Below are 14,835 nucleotides of genomic sequence, written 5' to 3' on the forward strand. Positions count from 1 at the left end.
CAAGGGGAAGGCATTGAGCAGGCGATTGAAATGATACAACACGCTGCACACCTGAAAGTTGTCTCTATTGTCTCGCTTGCTTCACAACTTTCTTTTTGACAACTTGCTGCCACATGATCGCAACCCCCTCTCTCCTTACCTGTTAGATGGCTGACTCTCAGTCAGCCGTGATGGTCAGATGGTTGAATGTGATTAGTGCACACAGATACGGGAGAAAATTTAAACAGGAAGTATTATCTTGTGTCTGCTCTGAAAGCAAAGAGGATGTCCTCATGCTCAGGTCCTAGAACTGGAATGCTTGTTTTGCGGTTTTTAGGATCGAGCACAAAGCAAAGCATTCAAAATTCATTGAGGCAATCATTTCAGACACAAAGACTGATATTGTCAATGTGTTCAGTGTTAGCAGTGAAAAGAACAAATAGAGATAGGCATCTACAGAAGCAGCGGCATAGTCAGTGTGACATGATCACATGACCAATGTAATTTCATTTACTCCATTAAGGTGGGTATTACCGCTCATTTCCTCCCACCCTTTCCTTCCCCCTCTCAGTCACAGTTTCCATTGGTCACAGAGCAACAAGTATCCAGGATACTCGATGAAAACGATTTTGATTTGTGAAGCAGCTGGTGCTGCCTCTACTGATTCAACGCCGCTCTCTAGTTTTACATTAGGTTAAAAATGTTGTTGTGGCGCTGGGTAAAAGAATAACACATCCTGGATTATTAGCCATGTTTTTTGACAGAACTTCTTCACACAACTAAAATAGATTAGGAAAAACTGCAAACAATGACAGCACGACCAATAAAAAGGCTCCAAATACAAAAACGCCCATGTGGAACTAACATTACAGATGTCTATAAGGTCATTTTGACTAGTCAATGTAACAGAGATAGCTCTAATATCATTTTGACCAGATATGTCATTTTCCCATTCGTGAGTGTGAAGTACATCATTATAGATATCTGTAACTACATTTGATTAAATAAAATAAATGTTAAAGAGCTCTGTAAATTTGTCATTTCGCCTGGTCAAAACTCTAATTAAGATATCTCAAACGCCATTTTAACAAGACAAAATTGAAGTTCAAGATATCTGACTATAACGTGATTTTGCCCAGTCAAATGGAATTTTGGATATCTAAAATTACAAATGAGCAGTCTTTAATTAACCAACTTCTTCGCTGACTAAAGTGGAATTGGACTGAAACTAGACCTAAACTGAAAACAAGTCTGAGGATTAAAATAAGAATTAAAAACATGTCATAAGAAAGACTAAATCAACTTGGGTTGTAAAAGTTAACACTGGTTGGAGGCTTGACTATTGACTCTAACCAGAGACACAAAGATGTCCAGAATGTCAACAGTTCTCCCTTTTTGCCAAACCTTTTACAGCAGCATGACCAAACAGCAACCTGTCTCATGTGAGAAAAAACTAAAGCATAAGCCAGACAAATCTGTTGACACACCTGAATTGCTCTCACTGCTACCTCAGAGGTCAACACTGTCACATCTCAGAGTGCTGTCTCAATGAAAACGAATGACATTTTGGAGGTAACCCTATGCCTACCAACAGAAATTGAGTTGGACAGAGATAAAGCAGCTTGTCCTATTTTGAGAGATGACAAACGCAGCATGGAGAGACTATTTTTGAGGGGACAAAAATAAGCTCCTAGACATTACACTATAGAAATGCTGAGAGCAGCGAGGTGTTGGGATGCGGTAAGCGTTAACATAGAAGAGCAGGAGCGAACAGTCAAGCAGGTACCCCTATTCAATTCCCGAACGTTGCCACGCATGTTCCTGCTACTGAGCTGGGATGACTTGACAGCCTTCTGGAGGGAACGCTGAAAACCTGATGGTTCTTTCTAAGTCTAGCAGCCACTAAATCAAGCCTTCCAATTACATTTATTCCCTGAAAGATAAACGTGTTCCTACTACGGGTGAAGGGAGCCACTTCGTAACTTAAGTTGAAAAACATCTAAGAGTGTGAAATACACTGCAGCAATATCTGTCAGGAAAGGGTTGACCAAAGGTCACAGTGATTTAGCAGCATATATCCAAAGCACACCCCAGTACAGAAAATACAGATGAGTTTCTTATTTTGCCTTTGGGGGTAGGATTTATGATAACACTTGACAAAAATCAACAGAAACATTTGTGATTACAAGCAGAGTTTCTCAATCTCAACTCCATCCTGACAAGAATAACAGCTCCTCCACCAAAGTGGCAGCACTGTTTACCACTGGCAGACAAACACGACAACAGTTACATTTCCTTCCTGGAGCTTTACCTTTCGGGCATTTATGAAAAGGACAGTACTCGTCATTGGCCCAGATGCCCCTAAAGCGGCACTCAACCTTGGCTAGATGACCTCTATCGAATAAGAGCCAGAAAGATGATATGGATGTAATGGGGTGAAAATCAGCCGGCCGTGGAGTGAAACATTTTCTTAAGCATTAGAACACATACACTCTCTTGACTGTCACGAGGAGAGCCTGTGAGCAAAGGGGGTGGGTGAGTGTTTAAAATACAGAGAATCCTGTATTCTCCTTTAGACACTGCTGGAGTAACGGAAGGAAAGAACATGTGCCCTAAATTTCTGTCCTGGCAATTAGTCCAGCTCCTGTTTAGGACAAAGTCTTGACACACCCTTCACCAGACAGAAAATATGACCCTACTGGTCACGAGGGTTAGCGGAAATAATTCAGAAACGGGCAGAAAACGAAGTCTACATTTCGGAGCGCCAGAAGGTGCTATAATTAGAGGTGTCCCGATCCAACTTTTTCACTTCTGATACAATACCGATATTTCTGCCTTAAGGATTGGATGATACTGCTGTCGATCTGATATGATATCAGCATGAGTCAGAGATACTTTTATTACTTATTCCATCGTGTGGGATGTTAGAAAAGGCTTGATCATGTGATATTTTTTTAAAAAAGGAAAGGGAACGATCGTCAGCAGTCACTGATCCATTTATTATTAACCAAATCGGTTACAAAAATTGTAATCTTAGATATGCTAATATCTTACAATTTCATAAATTGAATAGTAAATAAATAACCCTAAATATGACAGACATGGGCAAGCTGAGACAAAAAGACCTTCAAGTTCTTCACCGTGATTTCCTTAAGGCACTTCCTGCAGGCTCTAAAAGCTGCTTGATTGTGTGAAATGGCACAGGTACAGATTGTTTACGAGTTGCCGGGGGAATGCCCCAGAGTGTTTGTAAATGAAATGTCACTCATTTGAAATGTGGCACTCATGCAAGGTCTTTTTATTGGCTTTGTTTAGCCAGAGGTGCTTTGTTGGAACAGTCAGTGAAGCCCCGACTGCATCTGCAGAGGCTGAAAGTTAGCTCTCCATGAGCACGGAGCCACACCAAATCCCTTCCTGTTAAGAGTCAGCTGTTTGCTCATAAAAGTGCAATAGCAGGACATATCACGAAATCTGACAGCTGGGACAGGGTGTTACTCAGTGCACAACGGTGAGATTATGCACGCCTTGGAGCAAATCAAGTCGGTAGCTACTAATGGCACCAAGACTTGTGCTAACCGTGTTTAGAACAATTTTTAAAAACTTTGGATACAAAACAAGTGCAACAACTTGAAAAAAAGACAAATAACTCACAGTAACATTTGGAAATGTTCTGCTCTGGGTTCTTAAGCTATTTATCACTGTCATGACTGTTTTTGTTATAAATAAAGATAGATCAAGTGTAAAAACCTATTGTTAAAGATATGCACTATGTGGACTAAAGTATTTGGACTAATAAAGAGAAACTGTTTAAAATCCATATACTTCAGTATGTCGCATGTCCTTATGAGCTCTAATAGATCAGATGTTGATGATGAGTCTTTTTGTGGTAATTTATGCCCATTCAGTTTGTAGACCATTTATGAGGTCAAGCACGGCTGTTGGACGAGAAGGCCCAAACTGTTTCCACCATGTTGGAAACATCACATTGTCCTGAATATCTTGTAGGGTGGAGCAACATCCAAAACACAGTAGCATGTAAACTACAACATGATGAGAAAATGAGAAAACTGGCTTTAAAAAGATAGAAGAGTTTACGCGACAGTCGAGTTTACAAGGTTGCACAAAACAAACAATTTGAGACACTTACGTGAATTTATTAATGTGCATAAAACTACAATAAAAATGTGTAGGCATCGAAATCTTTAAAATGTTTAACTTTTACTGCAAAAAAAAAACAAACATTTTCCTCTCTTGTCCATACAAGAACCAAAACAAACTTAGACTGTCATTTGTACATCCATCCAGGAATAGAAAGCCTGGCACCACTCAAGGCGATCAGATGTTCAAGTAGAGATGATGGACGAGTAAAGGCCCAGTAACACCAGAGGAACTAAGACACATGCACGCATACACATCTGTGACCACAGTTACCATGACAGCAGAGCTCACTGGCCTTTAAATTCCAAGGTCAGACTAGTCTCCTAACTGCAGTGTGGCATGGAGACCTGACACACATGCTAATTTGAGCAGACAACCTACACTTGCACACCATGTGGTATCGAAGCGGTGGCAACGTAGTGTTCTTACCTTTAACGAGTCGAAGCAGGCGATCACCCTCCCGTTGTCCACCTGGCAGCTCTTGGGAGGATGAGCAAATTTGCATTCTTCATCGCTGCGCGAGCAAGTCCCCCTCTGAAACTGCCGGCACACTTCCAGAGTCAGCCATTTTGTGTCCCGTATGGAGGCAATATTTAGAGCCATGTCAACAGCGTACGCTGCAGAGCCGGGGCGGAGTGTAGCCACTTAGTTTTTAGAAGGAGAAGGCAATTCTCTGAGGAGGAGTTTCAGTGTGTTCCAGTTTTTCAAAAAAAGGGAAAATGGTAAAAAATAAAATAAAGCATGCAGCGTCTGAGACTAATGGAACATGTGGCTTTAAATGTTCGGTTTCAGGTCAGTAGGTGAGCTTTGTCCTTGCAGGGAGGGAAGCCAAGGTAATGGACTGGCAATGTCTCGTTGACATGAGCATGGAACTGCACTACTGTGTTATTGTGTCGAGTTGCTTATTCAAACAGCTAATTGTTCATCAATCAGCGACTCGCAGACCTCTGTCAGAGCATGGGGGACATGCTCAGAAGAGCTCGACCGCTTGTACCGACGCCCCCAAAGTGTCCCCGGGATGAGGGATGATGCCTTTGTGTGCGCGAATGCAAAACTGCAGCTATTCTGAGATACGGCACACGTTGGGAAAACAAAGGCTTTCTATTGCATTCTGTAGTCTGAGCTTGGGCACGCTTTTCCAGTGGTGCAGCACCTCACTTCCAGACAGGGAAGAGTTAAAGTCAAACCAAAGGGCAGGGATTCATGGGTGTGGAGGAAAGCGGAACAACACTCTGGTATCTTCAAACAGGATAATGTCTCACAAGGCACTTTCTCTCGTGATCTGAAATAGAGAAGAGAAACAAAAAGATTAATTTAACAGCAAGGCAACTACACGCAGAATTTGACAGGCAACAATTTAGCAAACACTCTTCAACAACGTTGACAGGGTTTGCTTATGCACTTCAAGCTAGAACAGTGCACATACTACATACTGCTTGAGAGAGTTTAGCTATAATACACCAGAAAAAGGCACTTATGGGGTCATTTAAAAGCCACTTTGAGTGCACGTCCCAGAGTTATTGTTGTGAGCCTGTTCGAGGTGACTAAAAGCCCACTGGCTTTCAAACATATTGAATTAGTGTGTATACTGCAAAGGGCTCTGTACTTTCAGACAGTGAACACGCAGTCAGAGATAGGCTGGGGAAAAAACCCGGGGGGTCCAATGTGCCCAATAGTGACTTAAACCAGAGGTAAAACCTTCCCAATAGAAAAGCATTCAAATAAGCACTGTATTTATTTCAGGCAGCAGTCCAGTTACCAGAGAGAGAAGGAGAGAAGCATATGCTAATGGCACACATGATTATGATGCTGCCCAGTGTGCTACCATCCTTAACAGTCTCCCAGTGTTGCGCTCATGTCCACCCTATTTCAGACCAGAAATGCACAGAGACTGAGACAAGACCAAGACCATAAGAATCCATTTTAAAAACTATGGCAAGGTTGAAAAGTTAAAGAGCATGCTTTCTTTCATTTGAAATACATTTGGCAGACAAAAACAAGGTGTATGCAACATCTCAAATCTTGACCAATTTGTTCCGCTAAATTCTTGCAAAAAATTATTATTATATTATGTAGAATTATTTTAAATAATGATGTTTGTTGGTCAGGTGAATGAGACCTAAAGTAAGTGTTCAGAGGTATTATTTCTGATGAGAAGAAGAATTTTAGTATGTATCAACACTTAAGGCACTAGAAAGCAGGACCAATCAGTGAGCTAATGCTAACTCATATCAACATTAACTAATTAGGAATAATTCCAAGTGCTGCGCCATATTATCACATTAATGAAGGTGAAGAGAATAGCAGATCAGTGCTGGTCTCAACTGGTCTTAACAGAAAATTGCGAGTTCAAAACACGACCAAGACCTTCAAAATGTGGTACTGCAACACTACCTCATTGACTTCTGCTGGTTAATTTACATTTGTGAGAAGAATGTATATTCCCTGCCACATCACGAGTGTCTGATGGCTGTCTGACGGGAAAGGACAGTCAGAAGACCAAAATTAGGAGGAAGTGACCTTTAGCTTGAGCATACGAGAATCACTTCCAAGCTACTGTGCAGGGAGCTCTTTCATGAAGCACATCTGGAAATGTTTTGCTGCTAACTGGGGGTGGGAATAAGGAAACAGACAGAGACAGGAGGAAAAAAGGGGTTGTAAAAAAAAAAAAAAAAAAAAAAAAAAAAGAGCTCTGGTTTAAAGATTACCCTTTTACAGTTTCATATTTGAACATACCTTCAGAAAATCCTACAAATCCATCACCTTGACCCACCGCTTGAGGCAGGCTTTACTTTGTAATCATGGCACGCTGAGACTTGTTTATAGAAGACCAAATCCTTTGCGAAGTTTGACTTTTAAACGCTTCCAGAGTGCCATTATCCTTTGGACCAAAGGTGCATTTGGAAGTACTGGTACGTAAGCAATAAACCCTACACTGTTCAAAAACACTACTGATCTAATAACCAATAAAAAAAATTTTTTAATGAATAAATTATAATCTAGGAATAAGGAGTGTAGTATATAGAACATGCGTCTAAAAGTAGGAGAATCTTGTCATTTTGGGATAAAACCGGTAATTATAATGCCTCCCTAATACAATCCAATAATCATTTTGCCCTACTTAAACACTGATCATGTGAAATGAGATCAGATGCTTCCTTGGCTGATCATACTCATGCTCAGGAAAGGCAGGATTCAATTTCATATCATCTACCCCGAGGGAGAGCGTGACAGGGGAGACAATCAGGTAAGAATCATGTCAGATCGGACCTTAAACAATTAATCTCATCTTATTTTTAGAAGTCTGGGATCAAGCTAACCTACTTCAGAGTAGGCAATGGGTGACACTTTTATGAAAAATGAGACTGACACATCTTGAATCATACCAAAAGGATGACAACAGTAAAGATGTTATTTAATGCTGCTGGAGACAAAAAATATAATCAGATAAACACATATTGTAGATAAATAAATTAAAGGGTCATTTTCTCAAAAAACAAAGATGTTCAGGGTTAAAATTGGTGCTCAAAATTTAGTTTTTAACTATACTGCAAAAGCTCAGTTTATTGACATTGCTGGAAATGTTTTGCACATTGCATTGTGGGATGTGGAGTCCCATAGACAGCTACAAAGAAGTGTTAATACTTTATTCCTACTGCGATTTCTGAAAGTTGCAGCAGAACCTGTGGCTTCCATGGAAACATCAGAATCCAGCTAAAATTGAATGTCTCGCTACATCTTCATCTGATAAAAAATGATCGTCTTTAGCAGCTTTGCATGTGTGTCAAGCACTTTAGGGTCATCAATGAATCTTAAACTCATTGGTCTTCATTCAAGCCCTTTTTAAGTCTAAACCAAATTGACCCACATGGAGGTGGTGGATAATTAAAAATTATACATGTACTCACAGTGGAAACATGTACGTACAACATCGTAGACTACATAAAAGTGACACCTCGAGTCATTTTCCTCACCCAAAGCTGAGCAAAGTAAAGCCCCTGCTGTAAAATGGACTGTCATCCTGGTGGGATAAGTGTTACAACTGTCACTTAGCAACATTACCTTGAAACGAGTGCGAGGAATTCAAACTCACTGGGGCTTAGAACTGCTTTACAAGTGAGGCGTGCATAGAACAGGTTAGCTTCACTGCAGCATGGTTTCATTTACACAAGGCTGCTGATATGAAAGGATGAAGCGACGGATGGTCAGCAGGTAGGAAAGGGCCACGCAGCATGTTCTGATTACCTCTCTCATGCGGGGATGTATATTGTCTACCTAGCACTAAATCCTCTGAATACCATCCCAGGGTCAATCCTGCCTTGGAGCCAATTCAAACCTGAGTTTGGCTCCGGTATGGAAATTCCTCTCTGAACTTGGATTGGTGCAGGATAGAATCATTCAGCTACTTTGGCATGAAAAGGAATATGTGTGCCAGAGAAATACACCAGCTATCAGTTCTATTTGGTTTGGTTGCTCCACACTGCTACACTGTGAGGTCACGCATCAGTCAAGACTTTGTCCCCTCTGTGTCATGTACAAACAGTAGGCAGACAGGTTGACCCGTCAAAGCAGGACAGAGATGTGAAGAAAATCATCACAGTGCTAGACTTTATGGATTACCAACGCTTACAGAGGCCAGCTGACAGGGGCATTATCTTGGTCAGCCTGCTTAATTGAATGAGACTCAGCGGGACTGGGGGCGTCTATAGTGAAAGTCATTGGCGTGACCTCTGAATACCACGTATGTAACCCATTAGTCTGGTATCTTTGTGCTCTGGCTGCATGGGGCAGTTTACCTTAGCTGCTTGTATTTGTTCAACACTGGTGATAAGCTACCTGATTCCTATTGGCCATCGGCTTGTGGAAAGTGTCTCCTGGGGCATATGGCAGGTGTTGCAAGCAAAAAAAAAAAAAAAAAACCAACCGAAAAACCTGAATGAATATCAGAGGCAAGCGTCTAAGTGAGGCATCTCAGTACCTACATTTCCATTTATTACCCTTTAAGGCCAGCAAACACCATTTGTACAGTCATTTGCATGGAAAAGAGGAACAAGTGGTCAATGTTTTTCAAGGCTGGGGAAAGAAAGGCTCATTGCAGAGTGGAAATAGGAAAATGTTTTCTTTCCAGTGACTCATGGAACATGAGAGAGCCTTATAGTCAAGGCTTTATCAAAATGTCCCTATTCTAAAAAACCAATAGCAGTGCAGGTAATGACATCACCACTCACCAGTGTGGAAAATGTTCGTTTGCATTGCCCAGACAGGAACTGAGCAAGACAGTTTAGTAACCTATAGCCTAATTTGAATTTAATGCTAAGCAGGCTGAGATGATTATAAAATTGTCTTTGGTGTAAGCTAGTATGGACACTTAAGTTTAATAACATCAAGTACCATTAGCGATAAGAACGGGTGAGCGAGCTGAGCTGGGGATATATCAGCAATAAGCTACTGAGAGCGACACGAAACCTCTTTGTCAAGTCAGCAGGTGGGCGTGGCCCATATCATAATAGCTTTACCTAGATCGCAGTGACCCGACTAACCTTGGTGCTGATATTCAGGCAAGGTTTTTCCTCTTGTCTCCTCATCGATGCGTTTGTTTGCAGTTACAGCAACTTTTTAAAGTCCAAGTCTCAGTGTGGTAAAAGATCTTGAATGAGTGAACAAATGATTAGACTTCTGCCCTGAGAAACCTACTAAATCTGTTATCAGTTTCAAGATTTCCAAAATTCTGCTTCAGGAAATCTCCATTACCACGTCATGTTAATATATATATATATATATATATATATATATATATATATATATATAATATAAATTTAATTACCGCCAAATCTCCCTCGCGTTTTGCACAAAACCCAGCGCAGCCGTGTGATTGGAGATGCGGCTTTTTACATTTTTTGGAATCAGAAAATCTGAGGTCAAAAGAGTGATCCAAGGATCTCTTTCTGTCCTGAAAAACCTATTAAATCTGTTTAATATCATCAGTACTATTAACATGGGAGCATTTTCCCAAAAGGGGAATTTCTGGCTTACAAGAATTCACCCCATTCTCCTCTCGACAGGAAGGGCTGAACTGATGTTTAATTTCGGATAACGCCCACTCTTGTTTGATCAGAAGCCAGACGTACCAAACTACTCTGGCCTTTTCCGAAGCACCTAATGATGTCCTACGCTCAATCCCACCCAGTTTGGTCCAGACTGCAAAGCTAAATTGAGACAGACAGTGGAAAGCTGGTGAGGTGTCAACATTATTTCACTTAAAAGGTTAAATATCAGATGGACCTTACAGCTGTAATCTTATAGTTATTTGTGTCTATACATAAAAACACCATTCTAAAACCTTGGATGGGTTTATTGGGACTTCGACACCAAGAGTTGGGAGAAACCACATGGAAAACTACAGCATTGACACATCATGTGTTTTTCTCACGCAAGTTAAGAATATGGAGCCCATGTGGCAAAAAGGAGAGCTCCTGATATTTGCACAGAGAAAAGGGCAAGTTGCTCTTTCTCTGGATTTGAAAAAAGAAAGTCCATAACGAAACTAGAAGCTGGATTGAACGTTGCTATCCTGAAGTCACATTGAAAATGTCATTTTTTTATGGTTTTCAAACTCCTATCTCTAGTTCAGATACAACATTCTGTCCAGTTCCCCCCTTCCCCACCCCCCACCCCCCATCCAGACAGGCTGGTATGCAGCACACTGCAGCAAAACTCTGGAGAAGAAAAAAAACTCAAGCAGAAAAGAGAAACAGAAAGCTAACATGATGACTGGTTCCCACCTGGTTTCACAGGATCCCGTCGCTCTGATGTGTGCCTCTGTCTGTCTGGAGGCTCCCAGTGCTCCTGTGACTCTGAGCCCTGCTTCAGGCTCACTGACTGGAGTTAATGACCATGTGAGCTGTTGTCATTCCTCACCAGCTGCCGACTGCTGCAGCCGGAGGTCCATGCCTTGACAAGGATTTTCTCTACGAGTCTCTATCTCTCTCGTGGTAAGGTGGCGGGCAGGAAGCTGAAGCACGGCTACTCCAACTATCTGAGTGAAACGCTTCCACCAGCAGCAGGAGCAGCAGCAGCAGCAGCAACCCTCCACCCCTAAATCCAGCCTCTTCCTGCCCACTAGGCTTTGAAATGGCCCTGCCCCTTAACAGCTCCAGCCAATCAAAAAACAGCTACATTGAATCACAGCTTTCTGAGGTTCCCTATTGGAGGACAGCAGACTAAATGATGGGGCAGCTTACAGTAACCACCCCTAAATGCTGATCCTAAAAGGTATTTCCCCAATTTCAATACACATTAGTTTCTTTGCATTCTGCCTTCATCACTGGAGCTGCTTTTCAAAAAGGAAAAAAGCTCACAAAAACAGAGAGTCTTGGGTTTTTGAAATGGTCAAGATCTTTCTCCAGAGGTGATCTTGAAAAGTGATGCTGCAGTTGCATGCCATCAGCCCTGTCCTTGTCTATGTTCTGTCATCATATTTAACACCATCCCCCCCAGGAAGAAGAAGCGCAACACCTCCTCCCTCTCCTGATTCTCCTCGACCTCCCTTCAGAATCTGTCCTCTAAACTCAGTCTGGCTCCAACTCAAACCCTCACCTGCATGCTTGCTTGCTTGCTTGCTTTCCCACAGATCTCTAAGGACCTTATCAACCAAATGCTCTTGTTTGACAGAGCAGAAAATCACATGCACATTACAACATCCAATTTGTGAACATTTGAACAGGGAAATAAAATACGATGATGGATAGAAATCAGGAGATCTCCATCCATCCATCCATCCGCCCTTCCCGATGACGACACACTGGTTGACTTCATGTGAGCCGTGAAAACCAAAGCGTCACAGAACTGATGAGTCAGAGATCCAGCTTCATGACTTTTCGATCCATATTCAATACAACAGCTGTACTGTCTCTCCCTTTTTTCTCTTTCAGCCTCCCCCCCTCAAACCCCTCCCTTCCTTGCTCCCTCTGTCTCACACAATGGTTGGGAATGACGTGGCAGCCTGGGCGTTTCGTTGACATCAATGAGAATAAACGTGCCAGGCAGTTTAATGACAAAACATACCTAATAACCACACCTGCTCGTGCTCTCAAAGCAACATGGAACTAAAGAGTCGGGGGTGATTCCAGAGTGACCATTCTGACATTAAGGACATTAAACAGTGACGTAATTTAAGGAATCAGGGCACCTGTAGGAAAAAAACACAGGCAGGGACTCAAGCTCAGCTGATGAAAAAGTAGGCAGGGGTTGTCAGGCTCCATTAAAAAAGCAAAAGTGTAGCCATACACCTTCATTGAAAGTAGACTGAAGTGGCTCAATTGTAGATGCAAAAGATTACCGGAATGCTCCAAAGACTCAATCCCAGAAGATGAGTCCAGGATGAGGACTGACTGGAAGAAAAAAAACACGACTTCATACGATGAATCATTCAGGACGGATAAGGCTCATCATCAATCTGTCATTTGGTGGCACATACCTTTCAAATGAACACATTACTTAGTAAATGTCGATAACAAGCCCTCCTCTGCAGACCTCGAGTAGCCTAGCTCCAAAATAGATTTGTCCAACAGGAAAACAAACAAAAGCCGAGCCACTTCCTTCCCTCCCCTCGCATTATCCCTGTCCTGTTTGACCCCTGACGAACACACATCAGATTCTACATCTTTGGAGCGTGCTTAAACAACCCCTAATCGAATAAGAGAAATAGCAGACCAATGTGTAGAAACTCTACAACCAGCACAGAATACTGTCTGATATATCAGAGCTCAGAAAACAGGCGGCGAAGATGGATCGATAAAAAGACAGCTGTGTTTTTTTCTATTATTAGCTGTAATCAAACTCGTACTGATTCTTTAAGGAGAGCTGCAGGAAATTAGAAGCAAGCTGTATTCCAGGAAGGGTCGATGTGATGTTTATCAAATGCAGAGATTACAATTTTTTGAATTATATTTTACTGATACTGATCAATCTCTCATTTCATCCCTTTTTTGTTCGAAGGATTCATTTAAGTGGATACCCCAAGGGTGTAATTCTCCTCTCAGATGCTACTTCTTCACAGACATGATGTCATCACAGCTGACCCAGCAAATCACCTAATTACAACTTATTACACTCACCCAGGTGAAAAGCCTTTCACTTAGCTGCAGCAGATGTGAAAATGTGCTTCCACTTATGTCTCATTGAAGCTGCTTTATTTTGTTAGCAATTGGGCCCAACAATCCATTAATCGTGACTACAATTCAAATTGTATCTGCCTTTCAAATGCTGGGAAATACACATAACACGCAGTTTGGTGACGACATTTGGCCATTTACGCACAAAAGACGAGTTAATAATAAAGCTACACCCAGCAGCAAAGCTCTCATCAGGTTATTATTATTACATGTTCATAAGAAGAAGCTGCAGCATCATCATCATCACCATCATGCACTAAAGCACATGGAGGCAGCAGCATTGAATCAGTGATTGATTTATAGCAGATGTGCTTCTCCATCTCGCACACAGCAAACCCAGACATGTGCGGTTAGTGTTGACATTGAAATATCAGTCGCTTCCAGCTGTTTAAAAACTAGCTGGGCGTCAGGGCTACACCTGCTAGTAAGCTAACGACCTGTCTCTTACCTGATGACGGAGTGTCACGTCCAGCTGCACCTCCGACGTCGCCAGCTCTTTCCCGCACAGCGCGGCTCTCGCACCTCGGCTCCTCCAGAGAGCTAATGCACCCAAAGCCTTTCGTATTCAATGGCAAACTTTGGCTGCGTGTCGGTGGTTTTAACGCCGTGAGACGTGTCCCCACTGCTTGCCAGTCTTCACACGCTAGCTCGCTAACTACTTTTAAGGCCAGGGTAGGAAGCAACAAGCGATTTTGACAGTTCAAGGAAATGTTAAGTTAGCTCGGCCGTCGGGGTTATTACACATTTCTTAACACATTAATTACTATTTATGCAACTGTTGTGACAGTTAACGTGTAATATGCATTAATTAGCCTATTTTTTTGACGACGTACCAATGCTACTTTTATAATTTTTTGCATTTTAATTGAGATATAATTGGTAAACATAGTGTAAACTCACCCAGGAGTGAAAGTGGTACAGTCTAGTGACGGGGCGGAATGGAGGCGGGAGAGTAGCTGTTACCAAGGAAACAACAGTGAATCTCCCTCAGGGAAAGATGTAGCCACAGAGTTATGAAAAATCTGTCAGTCAAAGTAGCCTTCAGCTGACTTTATTAAAGCTTTTTTTTTTTTTTTTTTACTATGGTTTGATGATATGTGTGTAGGAGTGTTCATACATACAAAAAAAAAGGTTAAACCTAGAGTTAAAACAACCATTTTTTGGTCTTTTTTTTTTTTTTCCTTTTTCAAAAATATCCTTATCGCAAGACCATTATTGTGTGTGTTTGTTGTGACCTTGAGTTTTTTTTTTTTTGCAGTCATTTAGTTTATTTTAGTTGTCGTTTTATATATATTTGTCTCATTTTGTGTGCGCTTGTTGTTGTATTGTGTGTTTTGGAATCACTTTGTATATTCTTCTGTCGTTTTGTGTATTTTTACTGTTGTTTTGTGTAATTTTCTCTCATTTTGTGTGTGTTTGTTGTTATTTTGTTATTGTGTGGAGTTGCTTATTGTACTTTAGTTGTCATTTTGTATATTTTTCTGTCAATTTGTATATTTTTGTCTCATTTTGTGTGGTTGTTCTG

General features: G+C 41.4%; 1 protein-coding gene across 15 annotated transcripts in view; it reads right to left on the reverse strand.

Annotated features, from left to right (window-relative positions):
• LOC114476067 (muscleblind-like protein 2a) overlaps positions 1–13,996 on the reverse strand; it is a 71,564-nt gene extending 57,568 nt beyond the window's left edge. For 7 of the 15 annotated variants that reach the window (XR_003675524.1, XR_003675525.1, XM_028467404.1 and 4 more), the window contains exons 1-2: positions 10,920–12,070; positions 4,567–5,419 (exon numbers count right to left, since the gene is read on the reverse strand). Coding sequence is in view for 13 of the 15 variants with exons in the window: in XM_028467404.1 (XP_028323205.1) it covers positions 4,567–4,740 (174 nt within the window). In the remaining 2 variants the exon portion in view is untranslated. Of the gene's footprint in view, positions 1–4,566; positions 5,420–10,919; positions 12,077–13,758 lie in introns of those variants that run through there. The other 8 variants (XM_028467425.1, XM_028467410.1, XM_028467379.1 and 5 more) reach the window with 5 other exon arrangements.
• Positions 13,997–14,835: the final 839 nt, after the last annotated feature.

The sequence above is a fragment of the Gouania willdenowi genome, chromosome 2, assembly GCF_900634775.1.
Source record: "Gouania willdenowi chromosome 2, fGouWil2.1, whole genome shotgun sequence".
Taxonomy (NCBI): domain Eukaryota; kingdom Metazoa; phylum Chordata; class Actinopteri; order Blenniiformes; family Gobiesocidae; genus Gouania; species Gouania willdenowi.